The sequence below is a fragment of the Perna viridis genome, chromosome 3 (assembly GCF_037379345.1).
Source record: "Perna viridis isolate PV_CMFRI_1.1 ecotype Kerala chromosome 3, ASM3737934v1, whole genome shotgun sequence".
In the NCBI taxonomy this organism is placed as follows: domain Eukaryota; kingdom Metazoa; phylum Mollusca; class Bivalvia; order Mytilida; family Mytilidae; genus Perna; species Perna viridis.
The window spans coordinates 14406426-14428129 of NC_142447.1; the positions used below are offsets into that span (position 1 = coordinate 14406426).

General features: G+C 31.4%; 2 protein-coding genes across 8 annotated transcripts in view; one reads left to right on the forward strand and one right to left on the reverse strand.

Moving 5' to 3' along the window:
* LOC148621120 (uncharacterized protein ZK1073.1-like) overlaps positions 1-496 on the reverse strand; it is a 56146-nt gene extending 55650 nt beyond the window's left edge. For both annotated transcript variants that reach the window (XM_088575159.1, XM_088575160.1), the window contains exons 1-2: positions 358-496; positions 124-174 (exon numbers count right to left, since the gene is read on the reverse strand). In XM_088575159.1, coding sequence (XP_088431285.1) covers positions 124-174; positions 358-384 — 78 coding nt within the window. In that variant the 5' untranslated portion in view covers positions 385-496. The remainder of the gene's footprint in view (positions 1-123; positions 175-357) is intronic.
* Positions 497-4791: 4295 nt separating this feature from the next.
* The window catches only part of LOC148621121 (cilia- and flagella-associated protein 99-like), a 31749-nt gene continuing 14836 nt past the window's right edge, over positions 4792-21704 (forward strand). Inside the window, exons 1-10 of one of the 6 annotated variants that reach the window (XM_088575164.1) lie at positions 4792-4895; positions 7382-7499; positions 7804-7948; positions 8602-8696; positions 11721-11833; positions 15913-16004; positions 16842-16900; positions 17728-17835; positions 18829-18981; positions 19970-19996. In XM_088575164.1, coding sequence (XP_088431290.1) covers positions 7386-7499; positions 7804-7948; positions 8602-8696; positions 11721-11833; positions 15913-16004; positions 16842-16900; positions 17728-17835; positions 18829-18981; positions 19970-19996 — 906 coding nt within the window. In that variant the 5' untranslated portion in view covers positions 4792-4895; positions 7382-7385. Of the gene's footprint in view, positions 4896-5036; positions 5195-7381; positions 7500-7803; positions 7949-8601; positions 8697-11720; positions 11834-15912; positions 16005-16841; positions 16901-17727; positions 17836-18828; positions 18982-19969; positions 19997-21704 lie in introns of those variants that run through there. The other 5 variants (XM_088575166.1, XM_088575161.1, XM_088575167.1 and 2 more) reach the window with 5 other exon arrangements.

Sequence of the window (21704 nt, forward strand, 5' to 3'; positions counted from 1 at the left end):
TACACGATTTTACAAGTTAATGAAAGATGTGCTACAAATCTATTACAAATCGATAAAAGGCAAACCGAAACGTGCAAAACTACACTGCACTTGTCGATAAATAATGCACACTATTTTACTTGCCTGAATATATACATTAAATCTCCCTACTCTTGGAGCAGAAATTTCTCTGTGCTGCAAAAGAAGATGTAAATGCTTGAGGACAATATTTTGACCTGAAATTCTAAGTCCGTGCAGTCTGACGTTAAACGTTACGCGCGTTTTCAAAAGAGTACATTATATTTTTGAAAATGTCAGACACGCATTTTAAATGCAAAACAAAGCAATCACGAAATCAACAAAATTAAAAGTACTAACCTCAAGCGGCTGATCTGTATCAGACATTTTTAAAGTAGAAAAAATACCACAATAGTTCTCCTACAAATCCAACGCACTCTGTTTACGTTTATGTTTATTAGCATGAATATTTATGAGCTTCTCAACTTTCGGGTATGTTCGTACTTGTTCGTAAATAAAAAAAAAGATAATTAAGGTTTTTTAATAGATCAGAATTTTAGGTGAATAAGAAGCAAATATTATACTCGTGTTGAAAATTTAAAATAGAAATCAAACGCATTTATTGAATGTACAATATTGTTTATAATTTCAACCAATATCGGTAAAGACACGATATATTTCCGAGTAAAGCATTCGACGCTAAATATAGATCACGTAAATAAAATTTTTGTGAAAGGATACAATAAGACAAAATAAGGCATCAGAACAAAAGAATCTATTTCAGTTGTTTTTAATATCATGCAAAATACTTTATCAAACTAATTGATCAGTCGAGAGTAACTGTATATGTACATGTAACAGAGCGGCATTGGCGGATCCAAAGTGATGGTGCTTTAGCCTTAAAATTATGCTCGAAAAGATTAGTTGATTATAGAGAAAAAATGGAATTCACTGTGTGACCGGAGTGCCCCTTTTTGCCAGTTAGTGTCCCCCTTTCCGGAATGTCTAAATCCGCCACTGTAGAGGTCCAGAAGTCCATTAAAGGATTTCATCACTGTCAAACCTGGGACCTTATATTGACTGACTCGCTAAAATTAGAAAATTCTTTTATATCATGATAGTTATTCTTTCTTTTTTTTTATTTTCGTGTTGCAGTGGTAAGAGTAATCCAGGCAACCAATGTTATAGCGATTAATCAAAAGAATGTAATCCAGGGACAAAAAGCAGACATGGAAAACAGATATAAACAACAAAGAACGTAAAGTAACTAAAAGCATACATACAAAGTAACAAAAGCAAATGGAACAAGAAGAAGGGATAATAACAAATGTACACAAGAAAAACCTTTGAACATTAGATTGCCGCGTGCTAGAATGGCAAAAGATCGCTGGAAGAATAAACTATTCAACACAATTAAAGATAAAAAAATATTTAATAAGTCATTGGGCTGAGCGGGTCCGCTTTGCATTCCCTCCACTCATCAACTTTGTGATGATATTCAGGTACTTTTACACCTCCCATTACCGATTTAATTTTTCATCAAAGAATATTCTCAGATTAGTTTACAGTACAATGCTACATTTGTACCCCACTGACACAAAAAGCCAAGATATTTGTGGCTCAATTGTTCAAGTGTTTTATTCTTTTGAGGACATTATGTGTAAAGAAACAAAATATATACAGGTACCACAATGTAGCCAAATGTCTTATCTTTCCAATGGAACCAAACAGTGGCGGTGACACCTAGGGTTTTGTAGTAAAATAGAAAATATGTACTCCTGCCCGACAGAAAAAATGTTTTTTTAATGTTAATATGCTTCAGTGAAAAATTGCTAATTTGGTATTTTCTGTTTTCTACTATCACAATGAATACTTATGGGGTTCTTTTGTTGACTTCTTGCGGTTTTCATATTCAGAGTATACAAAAAAAAATGCAAATATTGGATTTTCGATATTACCATAAAATGTCGCATAAATTCGACTCTACAAGTTATTGCTCAACCTCAAATTTGGTATAATTCGATAGATAATATAATTTTCAATATAATTAAACCACGAAAAACTAATTTATTTGGAAGATTAAAAAAGGGGTATAATTATTACACCTATCCCTTGAAAAGTGGTCTCAGTATAAAACAAATTTCTTATTCACAGCACACCAACAATGTAAAACCCATATTTTAGGCATTCATAAATAAGTTAATGTTATCCCACATATCTGATCAATTAAGCGTTTAGATTTTTTCTTCTGGAGTTACAATTATTATAAAAGTTTATGAAAGCGAAATTTTTAGAATTTCAGATTTTCTTCCATATCACCAGTTTTTGTATATTTTTTTAATAGCGCAGGACAGACAAGCTTTTGTGTGATACAATACATTTATATAGTGTTATAGTTTTTAAGAGTAATCTAGGGAAAGTCTCTTAGTTCAAGTTATTACATATGATCAATGATTGACACACCTATCCATCACCTAGGTTGAGAATTGCTACGACTACCCCATTAGAACTTTGATTTGTCTGACATGGAAAAGTATACGGTGTATTTTGTTCATATTCAAACTATCAATATAGGAAGACATGGCAAGAACTGGAATTTTACATACGACATAACGTTTTGTAGGTTTAAACTAGTCTGGAGCTGGCATGTCAGTTATCTGATAGTAGTCCTTAATTATTTATATTCAGTTTCTTTATTTCCGCTGTAACTGATTTTTAGGTGTGTTTAACGGTGTTATATTTTTTCCACTGTTGCCAGATTTTAAAGGGGGAGGGTTGTGATCACGCCAAATTACTTTAACCTCGCCGCATTTTTTGCATCAGCCCCAAGTCAGGAATTTCTGGCCTCTGTGTGTATTGTTTTTTTTTTTTTTTACCTTAAGTTTATTTTGATGTTACTTGAGTATAGAGGGGTAACTCTTTCGTTTTACCTGTGTATAATGATGTTTTGGGCCATCTGCAGCATGCCCTGTGGTATGAGGGTATCTTGATCATTCATTTAAGACCAATGGGTGGTATTGGGCTGACATTTTTATTCCGGTGGTTTTGTTTTCTTTCTGACATATTCAACATACCTATTCTTGTTATATCAAAAAAAAAAAAAAAAAGAAATGATAAGGGAACTCTTTCAATGGTTAAGATCTTATTGTTGGTATTTTAAAACGTCTGTGGAAATGCATTTTAGAACTTCTAAAGTTTGGTTATAAGACAGAATGATATAAAAAGTTAAGGAACTCTGAAAAATCCTTAAAATCCCAATTGAAAATACCTTTCAATTATTTCAATTAAAAGACTTAGTATCTAGGTTGATTAAACATGCAATATGATTAAAGGCAACTATACGTTCGCTATCAACTTAAACAGCTGATATGCTCTTTTGACTAACTGAATGAAAACAATATCTTTGAAAACCCACATATCTTATGTATTATGTCAGCATTTTTTTTAAACGGCGTGGATTATAGGTGTGTCAATCATTCATCGCTGTTGCTTCTTTGAAACATTATCATAATAATGATAGCAAACAAAATCATGCTACAATTAATTGTGATATTTGAAACAAAGAAAAAAATACAATTTACTGCTAAAATGAGTGATAATCTGTAATTCTGAAATGTTCCGTTTTCATACTTTGTCGTTTTTAGGATATTCAAGCAGAGATATTAAGCACCTGTGTTAGACAATTATGATTGATGCGTAATCATCAATACCAGTAAAATACATTGTGTAAAATTTGTGTATGCTATAAGCGATTATTTTCTGTCATATTGGGAGATATTTTAGTTAGGTATGGGGTACCATTCTTTCTCCTAAATGACCTTAAATTAGTTTCATTATATTAATTTTGGCTCATAAGAAAGCACAGATGCTTTATAAATGTATTTGAAAATACAAATTTTGAATAAAGTACGGCATTTGAACAAATGCCCATTACAAGTGAAATGGGAGAAAATATGAAACTCCGAAAATTCCCTTCTTTATGAGGAAGTCAATATTGTCACCTTAAAAGTGAAAAATAAGCGCCTGAAATGAGCTGATATGTTGCATACATTGATAATTAAAACAAAAGTACCAAACATGATTTTTAAACTTTCGTTCATATGCTAAAAGTTGACATTTTGGTTCATGTCGAGGTTCCTTTTCTTTCCGGGATAGGGTGTCAGTTTTTCACCAAATTGAAACGTTCAAATATGTAAATAAATTGAGCTCATTTGAAAGCGCTGACACTATATAAATGTACTGTATTATACAAAACCTTTGTGATTTGATACATCGCATCTACCCAAAAGAACTTGAGATAAAGGATACTACAGACACTGTGAAGTCAGCATCATATATTGACCTACACTTAGAAATCGATGGTAAGGGAAAACTATTGACCAGACTTTACGACAAATGTGATGACTTTTCATTCAGAATTGTCAACTTTCCTTTCATCTGTGGCAACACCCCTTCAGCACCTGCGTATGAAGTGTTCATATCACAACTCGTACGTTATGCCGGAGCTGGTCGAAACTACGCATACTTTCTGTACTTCTAGCAAGTAGGCTTCTTGGACAGGTTTATGTTGCTACAAGATTGGTCATCATTACAGACGTTTTATGGTCGTCATCATGAATTCGTGGGTCGTTACGGTGTATCCATCTGCGCCATGAAAACTGATTTGTTCAATGTGTCATAGTTTTCCTTTCCTCTTTCGACTACTCCGGACTATAATGAGCAACTCGGCGGGTGTTCCTAGAAAAACAAACATCACCCCTTACAATTGAAATGGAAACCCTTTGATTAACTTAATTCAGTTGAGTTCACACGGAAATCTTTTTGGTGTCAAATCGGAACCAGATTTTTATTCTTTTAAAAGCGCCAAACAAACTTTGATCAATCGCTATTTTCAAAAGGTTTGTATGGAAAGAAATGGTTAATATCATAATTAAAACAATTAGTTAATAATCAAGTTATCATTTGAAAACTTTAGATAAAAAATATTTTTCATAGTTGGTTCACGAAGTCTATGGAGTTTGTGTCATTTGTTCATGGATAACTGATAAAATGAAGAAAGTTTGTTGTTGCTAAGGGATTTGCAAATGGCGACCTCCATCAGACCGTTGTCAACAAATTCCTAAAATCAGTGAAAACAAGCAAGAGAACTTGCATTACCTGTTCTTTTGAGACGTATTTCTGGAAGTAAATTTCAGTTGTTAGTTTTATATCCATATAACTTAGAATGAAGCAGTTTTCAAAGGCATAATATTTAGAATCTGTTTCTGTTTGTTCTTTTTTTTCAACATAGACTCATTGATGCACTAGTCGAGTGACCCGTCCGTTCCATTGTCTTTTTTGATAATGATTTGTATGGTCAGATTAATTCAGCAAAAGTTTTGAACATTAAAACAAGAACAAGCTCTTATACTTATACTTTTGGCAGTGGCTGCTTGTCCACGCATTGATGGACGGTGAGCCCCTTCATGCTAATCCTCCACATGTCCAGTTTGAGTAAATAACACACTGTATTGTGATGGAAATGCTTCATTTACGTTAATATTAAATGTGGAATGTGTGAGAAATTCATTTATACAAATATATACAAAAGGATACAAATATAATTAGAGTTATTAAATCGTATCTGTCCATGTAACAAGTATCGAAAATCATTCAGAATTAAGACAAAATACACACATTTAACAATCTTGAAGGACTATTTTAAGGCGGTAGACCTAGGGTAAGAGACACAACTCTTGAAAATCATTGGAATTTTTGTATTAGCATTTAACATCAATATTATGTAAGCATCTAATTAACTTCGATTCATTTTATTCTGCTTCAAATGAAAGCTTGAGAGGCTTTGGTGAAATTGAATATGATACAAATATATCACTGATTTCATGAGTCGTGCCCCTAGGTCTACCTCCTTAAATAAATATAAAAAGAATTGATATTGTGTAGTCAAAGAGACAGTAAGCCCATTGTGATGAAAATGTTGGCCCAATTTAGGTTTGCACATCCAGAAAGATTGTTTTGGCACATATTCAGTCTGGCACATTTTAAATCATAATGCTGTCATTCCAGACAGCAATCACAAGCTAACACACATGAGTCTTAGTCATGCAATTGCTCCTTACACGTGAAACATGTCTATCACACTAGTCTTTATTTGCAGAAAATAAAATTTTAAGAACATCCCATGCATTAGCACAGAAGTACTTTTTTACATTTTGGTCACAGATTTTACTACAATTTTTTTAAACATCTGGTAAAGACGATGTATCGACTTTGGCACAAGTCATCATAACTTCTGTGTCTGACCAACATTAAATCCATCCATTTTCAAGCACAGGGGTTTGCTCCCACTATCAAATATGCAGCCCACACTAATATTTAACAAGAATAGAAAACTGTCCAATTTATTGTGAAAGAGTAATCAAGGGAACCAAGGTTATAGAGAACACAGTTCGCTAAGCCATTAATAGTCATACATTTTCAGATAAGTTCGACAATATTTCTGTAACGAATGTGTGGACAAGGAGCCACTGCCTATACATTTAGTGCCATTTTATGTTACTTGATAGTGTTGTCAGTATTTTTTTTTTAGCAATTTTTTATAAACTTATACAATTAAGAGGAATTTCCTAATTTTTGGTCTTGTGTTATGCAAATAAGAGGAATTTTTTACAAGGATAAGATGAGAAATGTTTTTGTTCTTTGAGTTTCTATGTAATTAACAGGTATGCTATTAAGTGCAATGCACTGTAGTGTATTGGTCTTTTATGTATTGTGGCAAAATGCAAACTTTTAATCTTTACATTTGTACATCTGCTTTATTGCTTTATAGAGTTTTTACAATATTGGTCTTTCAAATTCATTGGAACTATTTCATTAAGATATCCATGACTGTCAAAGCCACTTCACATGTATGTGTACAAAATTTAACTTAAACCATCTGAGCATCTTCCTACCAGATGAGATCTTTGATGGGTAAAATATATGTATTTTTCATGATTTATGTAATTGCAAAACTTTCATGGTTCTCTTTAAAATTAGCTGAAATCAGGGTTCTCTGCAAGTCATTATAGTGCTATGCTTTGCATTACTATTTTATTTTTAGCACTGTGCTATCAGAAATTTGATTTGGGTTCACATGCACTATGAGCAGAAAGCCTAATAAGCTCTTCTGTGCCAGTAAGCACTGTGATATTCAAATCTGTCAGGGGAACACTGCTATTACAGCAATGCCTACAATTGCTCTGTAATATTTTTTGTTAAGGACTTTTATTCAAGCTGAAAATGTTTTATTTACTATATTTATGATTATACCACAGTACGTAGTACATTCATTAACTCCATATGTTTGACATTTTGATGTTTACAAAAATGTATATTATTTCAGGAAAATGTCACAGAATCATAAACAGCTTTTTTCCCACTGTGTCCAAGTACTAAACGCTTACAATCATGACACACAATCAGTAGATGAACATGTAAATAGATATTTAAAAGAGAATGGGGTATGTATAAAGTTTGTTTCAACTAAATCAGAAATACCCAGTCTTTATTGTTTGCAAAAAAAGAAAAGCCTTTTTTGCACTTGGCAGAAGAATCTGTCTGCTTCATTTCCAATCTGATTAATTATAACTAGACAGGGTACACTTTTTATCATTACTTTTTTTCTTTGCTCTGGTTTTGGTGTCATAATTCTTATTGGAGTTATTACTTTTGTATTATCTACTGTGTGTTGTCTATGTACAATGTAGAAACAAAAACCATGCCATGAAATGGAATGTACATTAAAGAAATTGATATTTTTTACAGATATTTGATGAAGAGGACCAGACTTTCATTGTTGAGGTTTTTTCTGAATGTGTTCGTTATTCTAACTTGATGAATGTAGTGCTAAATGGTTTCTATAATAAAGATGGAAAAAGAACTCTTCGTTCAGAACAGAACATTTATCATGGTATGTTAAGAAAAAGTATGTTGCTTGTAAAAGTTTTTGTGGAATGAAAACACATCAATTCTTGTCCATATATCACAAAAAGAAGGATAAACAGATTGACTACAAAGTATAAGTCCATCCACTTAGGAGTGGCGAGAGCAGAAGCCAAACAAGTTCAGGTGCACTTGTTATGACTGGGTTTGAGGTCCAATGAAAATCTATAACATTTATATACATATATATATACATTTATTGCAAAGAAAAAATCATGGAAGGAAGTCCAATCTTTATCTTGAATTTGTGTCAGAACCTGTAATTTTGTAGAAAGTTTAGTCTGATTGAAAATTTTATTTACAGTTAAAGCTGTCTAAACCAGACAAGCTTTTAAGTTCTTTCATATAAGTTTAAAGTTCACTGAACACCGGTCTGTCTAAAATAAATTCAATAATCCAAAAGGTGTTCATTGAAGATAGAATTTGCTGTATTCTGTCATGCTTTTCAGTTGAGTTCCGGGTCTGTAAGTTAATCTGAAAGATAATCTAACAGTTTTTTTTTTGTTTATTGTCAAATTTGTTAGTGATTTGAAGATGATGGATGAGAAAGTACTGATGCAGTTAAAGGTCATTTTATACATATAATTGATATATAATAAGAAAAAAATGTTTTCTTTTCAGTTGTATGCTACCTAGCAACTTTCAGGCTGGATGAACTTGGAATGGCACATTTTAGAAAATTTGTTAGTTCACAGGATATCAACAAAATGTATAGGGTATGTAATAGTTTTGTGACTTCTTTATGAATACATCCCTAAGTTTTAATTTACTCTTAAAAGGACAACTATGATTTAATATATATATGTTGGTATTATGTTACCAGTCCACATAAAATTCAGACACTGTCAATGGTAAAGTGATTTATGGTATAGATCTTCGAAAAAAAAAAAAAATAGACAAACAATACCTTTTCAGTCTACATATGCTGTAATTTTATATAACAATATTCATTTCTGTATTCATATCTACACTTTTGAGATTATCATACATTTATTTACCACTAAAATCAGTCAAATCTTACTAAATCAAGAATGATAACTCTTTCATAATGCCAATTTCATGTACAATCTTTATAATTTTTACCTCAAAAGTGCAACAACCAAACGAAAAACTAAAACAAATCAGGTGATCAGTAACTGTTTCTGAACAAGAAATAGAACTGAATTTAGTGGGTTTTTGACATGCATGAATCACCTCCTGTCTGATTTTTATGAAGACTGCTACTGGTTCTTAATAATACCAACATATATATACATGTATTTGTTTTATATAATTTTTAAAAAATAGTAAATGAGAGGGAAGTGTATCTCTAACAGTCATGTTTTATTTATGATGAGCAGTGTTTTTAAAGTTTAAGGGGGTAGACCTATGGTAAGGGACACAACTCTTACAATCATTGGAACATTTGTATTCAGCATTTTACATCAATCTCATGTAAGCAACAAAGTCTTGGACTAATTTCATTCTGTTTCAAATGAAAGCTAGAAAGGCTTTGGTGAAATTGAATATTATACAAACATATCACTGATTTCAAGAGATATATCCCTTACTCTAGGTCTACTTACTTAAGTCAAAATATCAAAAGGTGGTGATAAGCAGTGTCAAAGAAAACTGTAACAAAAAGTGGTGGACAGATAGACACCATGATTACTAAATCTCATGCAATGAGGGGAGTTTGATTATGTCCTTTAATTTATGGGGAAAAAAGGTTCTAGGTCAAATAAATTTTAATTCATATATACATATATTTGATAATTAAAGTGACTTTTTACTATGTTACTCCTTTGGAATCAGAAAGATAGCATGCAGCTTTCATCTTTTTTTGAACTGAAGGGTTGCTTTTATCAAATACAATCCTGGCTTAGAAGTTCAATTGTTATGGGAAAGTCATCATTTTCTGATAATTTCAAACCAAGATAATATACATGTAACATGTATTCACTTCAGGTCTTAAATTCTTATCACATTTTCAATAGCACTTTTATAATTTATCAGTGAACTACTTTTGTGGACAAGATAATAATAGAATATCTCAGACAATACAGGCTTTGAAAGAGGTTCGATACAGATCTATGTAAGAACTAGGCAAGATCTATAGCAAGAGTGAAATGTAAACAATTTCTTTGGGACAAAAAATTATTTCAGGAATGTATTCAATCCATCTTAGAAACATTTTCTTTATTGTTCAGATCCAGGAGGGAAATTTAAGTACTATTCTTTGTAAGAATCAGGTAGAGGAATCATGGCGCAAAAAAACATGCAAGTCTTTCCATAAAATCTTATTCAAAATGTTATCTGAATTGCAGAAATGATATCTTTTTTAAGTATCAGTAATTCAAAGTATAATTGATGTGAAATGCATAAATGCATTGCAATTTCATCATCAAAGGGAGACACCTCACTTTTTCTCTATCAGTCTACTGTATCTTTAAACTCGTTGTTTTGCATGCCCTGATAATGTAAAACAAACAAAAGTGTCAATTCCTCAACCATAGACCACAAACTATGTGCTCAAATTGCATAGGCATTTTATCAAGCTCCGTAACAGCATTTAACGCTCCAAATTCACTCTAGACACTGCAGCCAGAAATTTCAAGAATCTTGAAAAAATTAATGATTTTAAGGGACATTTTTCAATTATCAAACACAATCTGATTTGAATAATGTCCAGGAATTTCGAAAGGCCTGTCTGCAGCGATAAGTTAAAGAGGAAACAAACAACTACTGCAGCGTGGAGCTTAGCATTTTATGTCCAATTTCAACTATGATCATAAACAGTAAGTGTTTTTTGTTTTACCAAAGGACCTTTTGGGGTCAGTAGAATTTTATTTATAAACATGGAAAGATATTGAATCATATAACTAAAACACATCATTGCTGCCTCTCAGATCCTACTATTTTTTTTAGCAATGGATTGGAATCTAAAAATTAATTTGTGGATGCCTTAGTGAATCATTTAAAAGTACTAAGTGTATAATGGTTCTGTTGCCTATAGTAACAACATGCTTTACTGTCAAGATACTGTCAAGATTGTATTAGTCACTGAAAGCCTTTGTTCAATGTATTTGTAAATAATTTTAATCTTTTAATAGAAACAGTCTAGGGCTATTAGTTGAATAGATGGAAAAGTACACAAGACCCTTCAAAGTTAATTTCATGTTTCTGAGGTCATTTTTAATGTAAACAATTTAGGGAGGGAGTCATTTCTTTTTTTACCATTTCATTGCCTCCCCCCAAAAAATTCTTTGATAGTATTTTTTGTTTTTATTTTATTGACATGGTAGTGAAATGAGTCACATGGCAATATTGGAAAAGATGAGGGAATGCCTGAGATTAAATTTGCAAGGCCTTAATTTTGAGATCTGAAAACTGTAGTAGTATTTAAATTATACATTGAACTTGCTCATACATGAATATACTGTTTATGACCCAAAACACGAAAAGGGGCAGTATTATAAGATACTTTCTGAAAAGTTATGTCCATCTGTCTGTCCGTATATACTGTTCATCCCCTGACAATTTCCAGATGATAAATTGATGAATATTTTTGAAACTTTGCACACTTGTTTAGTGCTATAAAATACAGGTAAAAGTTAATTTTCAGCAAATCCAAAATTTAGTTTTTGAGTTAGGCCCTTTTAAAACATTTTACCATCCCCTATTTTTTACCATTGTGTGCTACAATATCACTTAATGTTATATTAAGTCCAATTTTTCATTTTCTACCATTTTTTTTACAGTTTCTGTCATTTTTCCTGAATGAAAAGAACCTGCTCACTTGGATTAAGGACGGATGGGAACAGTTTTATGAACATGTATTTGTTCAGACCACACTTCTTTCACCATTACAAAGGTAGGGCATAGGAAGATTTGAGCCAAGAAATATCAAGATTTCCATGATAAGTGGTTATTGAAAACCTATGTTTGGCCTTGAGTCAACATTTTATCATCCTGGTGGGGTTGTTGTCTCTTTTACATATTCACCATATCCATTGTCGTTATATTTGATAGTTTGTTTGTCAGTCTGTCCATCTATTCATACAGTGATCTATAACTCAACCACATTTTAAAGGATTATTTTGGTAAAAAGTTTGACTTGATTGGAGGAAGCTCATTTTCATTGCTTCCTGATCATTGTTTTGGAGTTATGAGTATTTGGACATTAAACATAATTTTTGGTTTAGTGGAACTGTTTCATACATGAGTCTAAGTTTACCAAACATCATTATACACAGGCACGGTGAAATAGTTGCCTCTATATACTCAAGTAACATAAAAAATAAACTACAGATGAAAACAAAACAAAAAACTGCATTGAACCCAACCCTGTATTTTATGCCCAGTACAAAAACACTTCAAAATTTATTTGATGATATTAAACAGTTCTGTCCTTCTATCATATGTGAACATTCTTTTAATGTCAGTGCTTCATGAAAAACATGTTCTTTTTAGCATTTTATATACAGGTAATAAACAAAAGATCAAATGGCCATATCTGACAGGTATGACCATTAAGTTGACCCAAATATTCATAGCTAAAATATTATGTAAATTAACTTATCATGGATGTTCTTTGGTTTTAGTCATCTAAAGTTCTGTTGACATAAATAAGTTAACAATGGACATAAGTTTTCTGTCCTTTTGTTGTCATTGTGTCAGTTTATTTTGTGTGTTGGCATTGATGTCCCACACTTTTTTTTTATATTCACTGTTATTTGACCCTTTTTCTTTTAATGAAGTAATGTACTTATGATATGATGTTAGCTACAGTACTTTAACTGATCCATTCAACTATCATTTGCAATCCCTCACAGGGGTAAAAATTAAGAAATTCAAGCTGGTAATCCACACCATATTTTTGTTTAATATTTTCTATATGTTCAGCTAAATTTTACCCAAAAGTTTGGTAACCCAGCTCAAAATCTAGTAATCATGGGCTACTGGGAGACTGCTGATTTTTATCCTGGCATCATCCATCTGTCAAACTGATTCATTAAATCAGTGATCTCATCACATGACCACAGAGCAGTCAGTATATTTTACAAATTCAGTTGATTTGTTTGTCAATTGTTAGATATATTTACATAATGCAATAAATTTGATCATTAATTAATTACTTTTTCAATCATCTGTCATTTTACATAACAAAACTGTGATCAGATTGTGCACTGATCTTTGGTCATCTGTCATTTTACATAACAAAACTGTGATCAGATTATGCACTGATCATTGGTTAATGATCTGGCAGTGATCAATCAATCAGCAGTCATCAATCCATCAAATAGTTGCGCGGATGGGTTTAGGGACTGTATCAAGTGATAGACAGTATGTGTCTGAAATTTTTTTTTCCTTCTTGCCTTAATAACCCAATTTCAATAGTTTTCACTATTAATTCAAAAAACTTTTTGATAAATTATCACCAGTAAAAATTGACATGTACTGCAACTCCAAATAGAGCTGGAACACATATACTGTCTGCAATTGATTATTTTAGCACACAAAGGAAGAATATCATCCTCGAATTCCTCTCGAGTGATATTCTTTCCTGAGTGTAGCGATTTGGTATAGTTAATACTTTAGCCTATACAAGTACAACACTATCAGAAAGATCCACATGGAATCAAAATTTAAGCACAGCTCTGCCTTAAAACCAGACAGAAGCTTATGATTTGTGATTCACACCTTTCTTAATCCCAAAAAAATTTTGAAGATTTGTTATCCTTCAGTAGGCCTCATAGAAATGAAATAATTTAAAACAGACCAAATCTTTTAATGTTTAGGATGAGTAATTAGTATTCAATTCACTTGATAAATATAAATAATATTTCTCAGCCCATACTACTAAAATAGCCGCAGAAACATTACACGAGGACCACATTGAATTTTAAGCTTATAAAAAAGTATGGACAGTGATTGATGAGTTTGTTTACAGTTGTGGTTGATTTATAGTTTTATGAATTAAAATGAGCATGGGTCATATGATGTACTTTGAGTCTAATTTGCTTACATGTACAAGGACTTCGTCAGTTGCAAATAAAAAAAATCCTTACGGATACAAAAGAAAACAAAACAATATCATGATCACACATTCATAGTTAGAAACAGCACTGATAATATTCTAGCCTCAAACATTCATTGAATAATTTTTTTTTAAAATCTGATCTTGAACTTTGTAATGTTTTCCCTGCCATGGTTATGAGTAATTTTTTTTTCTTTTCTTTTTGTATCTGCATTTTTATTTTGCAAATGATGAAGGAGGTTGTGCTACTAAATATATTGCAAATTTATGTTGATATTGCATTGTTTTTCTCTCCGTGAAGGGAATTTGTGTTTTGAATGAACAAGGACTTATTTTGAATTCTATATGTAATTTTTTACTATGGTTCACTTAAATTTCATATTGAACCTGTTTTCAAAATATTTACATGTGTTTACATGTATTTATATTTAGACAGATAATAAGAATACATTTTTTGTATACATGTACCACTGTATATATCATGCACAACATCAAAGTTTGTGTTATATTAAACTTGAGTTTTAGTTTAGAAACTTGTATTACTCATTTGAGTATAGCTATATCCTGTTTCTTCTTTCATTAGTAGATCTTTCTTAATTTTAATAACTTTAAAATATGTAGATGACAAGTAATGACAAGTACATGTGTCGGTTGTCTTATTTTAAAATGAATTTTGGCACAATTAATTATCAAGGTTACAGATAGTCTCAAATAATCCTATGTAGAATATATACTGGAATCTTGAAGCATTTCAAAATATTTTTATTGAAGTCAGACATACATTTCTACTTTGTAAACTGAATTGGAAAAGAAATCAGAAAAGCCATAATAGCATAGGTTTCAGATATCATGTTTTGACAAAAATTCTCCCTTGTGGCTATTTACTTAGTTGTCACGTCAGTTGTCTGATGTACAGAGGTTTTGGGGTCAGGTGTCATCAGTCACCTGTTGCTTATCTCACTCACCGAGATAATTAAGATATTGTACCTTATGTGCAACAAATTCAAATACTTGACTTTTCGGAAGACGAAGTTTACCGGAGGATTTATTATCTAAAAAAACCTAAAACAAGATTTCTGTGGATTTTATTTCCAAATATGTGACCTTGTGTACATTTTCTGAGGAAGTCCATGTTTACAATCAATTTATCAAGTATTTATAGCCCTTCTGGCAATGTTATTGTTAAGGTCATGGTTTGTTTACAAATTTTAAGTCAAAATATATGACCCATATTTTAAATTGAAATACATGTAATTATATATACAAAAATTCTTTTTTTGCTAATATACTAAGAATTTTGGATTTTTTGGTTAAAATACAAATGCTTGACTTGGGTTGATGTCAAAATAATTATAAGATAATACATGTAAATGAAAATAGGGCTGACATTTTGTACATTATGAAACTTTTTTTTCACAAAATTGTAACTTTTTCTTGCGAAAAAAAAAGTGTCAAAATTTGCAAGAGGAAATGCACAGTGTGTAAAATATTGTTGAATACATCCTAGGGCAGTGCAATGCAGCATTTTATAAGTATTGTGCTGTCAGAAATTAAATATAATGACTGGTTCTTAGCAAATAAAAATGCACAGGCAGTACTGTACATGACATAATGTACATATGAAAGCTTAGTCATTTGCTTTGCCTTTCACCATAGAGCACTTTAATGTATTATTGTCTGCACACTGCACAGTTCATGCTCTGCCTAAGACAGGTAGGAATTGATTCAGGTGAATAAAAAAAAATCATTAAAATTATGTTTCCCACATTTAAAAGACATACATGTTCAAATTTTTGGGTTTCAACCTCAAATGGGGAAAAGAGTTTTAGGCACTGGTATATTCTTTTAAATGAACCATGGGCAAATTTGAATTTGGAATAAATTCTTTTACAGTACTTGCCTTTTGTTTTCAGGTGGATGCCAGAGCTAAATGACATGATTGATTTAATGAAGAAAACAATTGATAATCGATTAAAGCCTAAGAATAAACCAGCTGCTGTAACAGGTGAAGAAATTTTGTTGTCCCGACTGTCTGTCTGTCACTTAGTTTGTCCAGTCTGTCCTTTTATTGGACTGTACTCCCTCATTGTTTTGTCCCACTTGTTTTTTTCATCATGATATCTGTGCTTCTTTTTTACTCCCATGATGATTTATTTATTTGAATCAAACATCAAATAGTTATTCAGGATAATGTTATAAAGAATCATTTAGTTTTATTATTTCAAGTTTGTTTTTTTAATGTGAAATAAAAAAAAAATAAAAAAAAATAAAAAATAAAAAAGTATAAGAATATCAACAAAGTAAAAAAAAATGGATTCAAATATTTGCTGCAATAGATACTAATGGTTGTGAAAAAATATCGTGGTAAAAAGAAAAAAATGCTGTCAAGCACATTAGAGTTATCTCCCATTATGGAAGAATTGTCATGTTCAAGTTCATGAGTATGTATATATAGTTTGGTATATAAACATTTAGAAGAAAATAACTTGTAACACAGTACACAGCAAACAAGTTCATTTGAAGTTCAACATTTGATTATGATATTAATGGAGAATGAAATGATTAACATATGTTTCAATTTACATATGATTATCATAAAATTATCTCATGATTATCATGTGATAGCAAGCCAATATAAACATTTGAGATTCACACGACAATCTAAGACTATTATATGTTTATTATAATATGATAAGCTAATCAATCAAGCACCATATGATACTCATATGTGGCTTTTCTGGCTGTGTCAGTCATTTAAATTGTATCAACATTCTTTAATTTGCATGTATTTTTGAAAAGAAAAAAACTCAATACTACATGGATTATGTGAAATCTTTTGCAGAAGCCAAACCTTTTAACATAACACAGCCGAGACCAAGAAGTATACCAATTCCAGAACCAGTAAGTTGTTTGAAGTATTGTCAAATTGGCGGTCATTAACATCATAACTGTGCACTGTAAATGTATCAATTTTTGCAATGTACTTATTTTTGCAGTGGACAGAAAATGGAGAAAAAAAGTACCCATGAAATGGATTTTTTAAAAAGTATTTAACGCTAACCATTTTTGTGAAACTTCTAAAATTGATACCTGCAAATATGTTCATTTGACAAAATCCACGAAAATTAATATGTATACAGCTCTGTAGGGATTGTATTGAGGTGTTCCTGTGATTGTGTGCAGATCTGAACTCCATTTTGCTTCTTTGTTTGCAGTACATGCTGGAAAGACAATCACACAAAGCCTTCGATAAAAACTGTCAGACAAAATGCATCTAAAAACTGTAAACACACACTGTCAAATAATTGAAATTAAACATTGAAATCTGTCTTTTCTAGTAGTATAACAAAGATATGAAAAGAATACCCAGAGATAAAAAAAAAACAAATAAAGACGAAAAAGTGAAAAAAAAAAAAATACTTCACTTTTTATGACATTATCTAATCCAAAAGTTAGGGTATTGATATACTTAAATATCTTTTTTTTTTTTACCATTTTTTAGTGCTAAAGCCTTTAGTACACAAAAAGGACATAGTATACTAGCTATACTTTTAGCTAGTATAGAAATACGGATTTATTAACATGTTACTTTTATGAAATTTGTACTTGGTGAATTTTCATAATTGTCTTTTATGTCTTTAGATCTACTATTGTACACACTGAAAGAACAATGACTCTATGAATGATTCTAAAACCGATCATTTTAACACATAAATTTCTGTATGTAGATACCAAAATTAAAGAAGCACAAGCCAGCTCCTACAACCTTATATGAAAAGCCAAGTGAGATAGAAATGATACAGAGAACAAAAGAGGCAAACAGAAGAAGGGCTGAGGTATACATTTACAGAGTTTGAGATTTTAAGGTTGTTGGGATCGGTGCCTGGTTCAATAAAAATATCAAATTAAAATTTTCATAAAATCCTTGAGTTCCTTTTTAATCCTTTCTTTCTAGCAATCAGATTGGAATGAAAATGAAATAAAAAGTGATTTTGGGCAAAAATCAATATGACATTTGGACATTGGTCCTAAAATCAACCTGAATTTCATCTAATGCACTCAGTTTTATTTAATTAAATACTGCAGTTTTCTGTTGAAAACCATATATATTTTAAGAAACAAGGTATTTTGTTAGTGATGAAATATTAAGGTTTGAAATTAATTTTTCAGCTACATGCTATAACACTTATAACCGAGGAGAACTAAATGTGTGTAGGGTATTTTTGGCTCAAATCTATGAGGGATTTCAGTTGAAATTGACACTAGCTTTTGCTCAAACCTATGGAAGTGTAAGACCAGGGTTTAAATGCATAAACAAAATCTCCATTTGAAATATTCTTCAAGTCAAATTTCAAATTTAAAGCCAGCTGATTGGTTGAATTTTAGTGAAGGAAAAATTAATGAAATCCAAAAAATAGGATACCATAATCTGAGGATTAATAACCCTCTTCCTTCTTGTCCAAAGTTATCCCTAAAGACATATTTCTAAATTCAGACAGCTTTTTAACATCAGGTTATTCCAGACCTTAATTTTCTAAAAGAAGTTCAATTTGATACTCAAGCATATGATTTTTTCACAGATTTCTAGATTTCTCCTTTTACAAATCCAGATTTTACATTAATGAATCTTTATGTTTTAAACTGGACCACACCAAAAAAAAAGCCTCAAAACACAAAAACTGGTTCGCCATTAAAAAATAGCTCTTTCACTGTGTTTTTAATTGAACTATGAACCTTTAAACTTTTTATATGTCAGTGTTCTTCATTTAGTTTAATTGTATCGTTTGAATAAATGATTCAATAAAAAAATCCTGATCTTACTTTTTCAGGAAAGGCTGATGGAGGCTTCTAGGATACAGTTTGCCTGTGCCAACCCTAACAAATCACAGAAAACTAAAGAAATCATAAGTAACATTTTATCAGAAGAAGATAGTAAGCTGGATTTTGAGAAACATAAAGCCAACCCTACTCCTGCCTTTTTGGTATGTTTAAACTACTAATAAAAAAACAGTTATTGAGTAGGGATTAAACATCTTTCTCCCATTCTAAGGCCAGTGATTAAAACATGTGCCTGATTGTCTAGCCATAAGGCAGAGATTAAGTTTTTTGTGAGAGTTTTTGCACCATTTTACATTATCCAGGTTTCTACAGATTTCATTGGAGAAACCAATTCTCCTTAAACCTATGGTTGATTTGATTATTTTCTCCACTCTCTATGGTAAAATGAAGGATTTAACATGCTCGCTAAAGCTCACATGGTGAAAATCTTAATTTTTCTATCTCAAGAGGAGAAATAATTCAAACCACTCATTACTGAATAAAACACATATAAAATTAAGGCACTTGCTATGGTAGAGGTGATTTATGGTGTAGAAAAACTCACCGATTGATTCTTTTTTGGTCTACATATGCTATATTCTTTATGGAACTATCATCCTTCTTTTATAAAGATCTGTATTTTTGAGAAATTTAACATATCCCACTAAAACCAACCATATCAAACAAAATCAGGAACCATAACTCTTTCAAAGTGCCAGTCTCATACACTATCTATATTTTTGTTCTCTCTCAACAGTGCAACAACCAAATGAAATCAAAACTATGACTGTTTATGTGGTCTGTAAATGTTTTTGAATACGATATAAAAGTAAATTCCATGGGTTTTTGACAAACATGAATCGCCTCCTGTCTAAATTTTATAAAGACTGCTACTTCAAAATAATCATTTTTATGTTTTTTTAGTGTTTTTATTTTTTTGGATAAATTTTAAAAAATTCAGTTTCAGTAATTATACATTTCATAAAACAGTAATCTCTACTAGGAAAAAAAACATTAAATTTTATATACAGAACATATTTTAATAAATAAAAAAAACTATGCTTTTCAACGGAGTAATCTGCCCCTGAAATGTGACTTTATAATTTCTGATTTATCTCTATGACTTATTTTGTTATGATCAATTTCATACAGCGTTTGTTGAAGTTTCGAAACTTTAAGGTTAGCTATGCAAGTATAAGTACTCACCTAAGTGCATGACAGAATTTCCCATAATATATTTTGTTGGCCTATTATCAACATCAGCTTAGATATAATCTGACTAATACACAAACATAGTGTATGTCAAAATCTGCATGAGAGTCATGTGAACTTTGTACTTAGTTAGCAGAGCTGTTGAAAGCCATGCCTTACCAGTCTAGTTGATATTGTCCCAATCTACAAGGTTCATTCAGTTTGTTTTCTGTCCCTCCATCCATACTTAACCTCTTGATTTCAAGGTTAATAGATGTCTAGGTGAAAGGTCAAGGCCACCATTACTGACACAGATTTTAGAGGTGAGAACCATAAGCACTACTCATCTGGGTTCCAATGGGAAGAACTGGGGGCGGGGCAGTGATCCTTATGTTAAACAAATTTGGTTGATGATTTAGAAAGAAAACTTAAAAACACTAGAGTGGGCCTATTTGGTCAGTCAGTGCTTTCCCCTTTTTCAGAATTTCTGGCACTGCTATTCTTGTTTATAAGAACTCAATGTGAAGCTAATTATCTTTCAAACTCAATGTGATTTCAACAGTTCTGATCTGGCATGATATTATTGTAGTTGTGATAAATTAATGTATAGAGTTGGTGCATGTAACAATCAAACATGAATATTTTGTTTTATACTGTAGATGCTAGACCATTCATTTTCCTCCCTTTTTATATGTTTAACTGTCATGTAAATAATTGTAAAATACAGTTATTTAAAGTTTATTACATTGTCTTTGTGATCATCTGGTAGTGGGCTTGCCTCGTGGGTTTTATTCCCAGCTATGTCATACTAAAGTCTTCAAAATAGGTTATCACTGCTGCTCTGCTAAGCATGTGGCATAAAGGAGATAGAGTTATGACAGGTTTGACACAGGGAATGCAACCCCTGAAATTAGGGAACAAAATTTTTTTGCATTTAGGTCCACTAACCTGAAATCCTTTATCCACCCCTTTGAACTGTCTTACTTTGTTATTTTTTATACCACTTGCAAGTGGAATGGTATATAGTGATGAGGATCTCCTTCCTACTATCTTTCCCTCCTTTCTCCTTCCTTCCATTTTGCAGAGAGGGACCCATTTCTAATGCATTACTCCTTTTACAACACTGAATGGAATTTCATGAAACTTTGACAGAATCTTTATTACACATTCCCATTGTGCACCTTCTATTTTAGATTTTGATCTAAATCAATTTAGAGAAAGTTAAATCTCCTTATTAATAGTCCAGTTAAATCTCCTTATTAATAGTCTAGTTAAATCTCCTTATTAATAGTCCAGTTAAATCTCCTTATTAATAGTCCAGTTGAATCTCCTTATTAATAGTCCAGTTGAATCTCCTTATTAATAGTCCAGTTAAATCTCCTTATTAATAGTCCAGTTGAATCTCCTTATTAATAGTCCAGTTGAATCTCCTTATTAATAGTCCAATTAAATCTCCTTATTAATAGTCCAGTTAAATCTCCTTATTAATAGTCCAGTTAAATCTCCTTATTAATAGTCCAGTTAAATCTCCTTATTAATAGTCCAGTTAAATCTCCTTGTTAATAGTCCAGTTGAATCTCCTTATTAATAGTCCAGTTGAATCTCCTTATTAATAGTCCAGTTAACTACCAGTAACTAAAACATTCCATCAGGTTATGGTCAGTCAGTCAAGAGATGACAAAGTCTATTCCCTGAA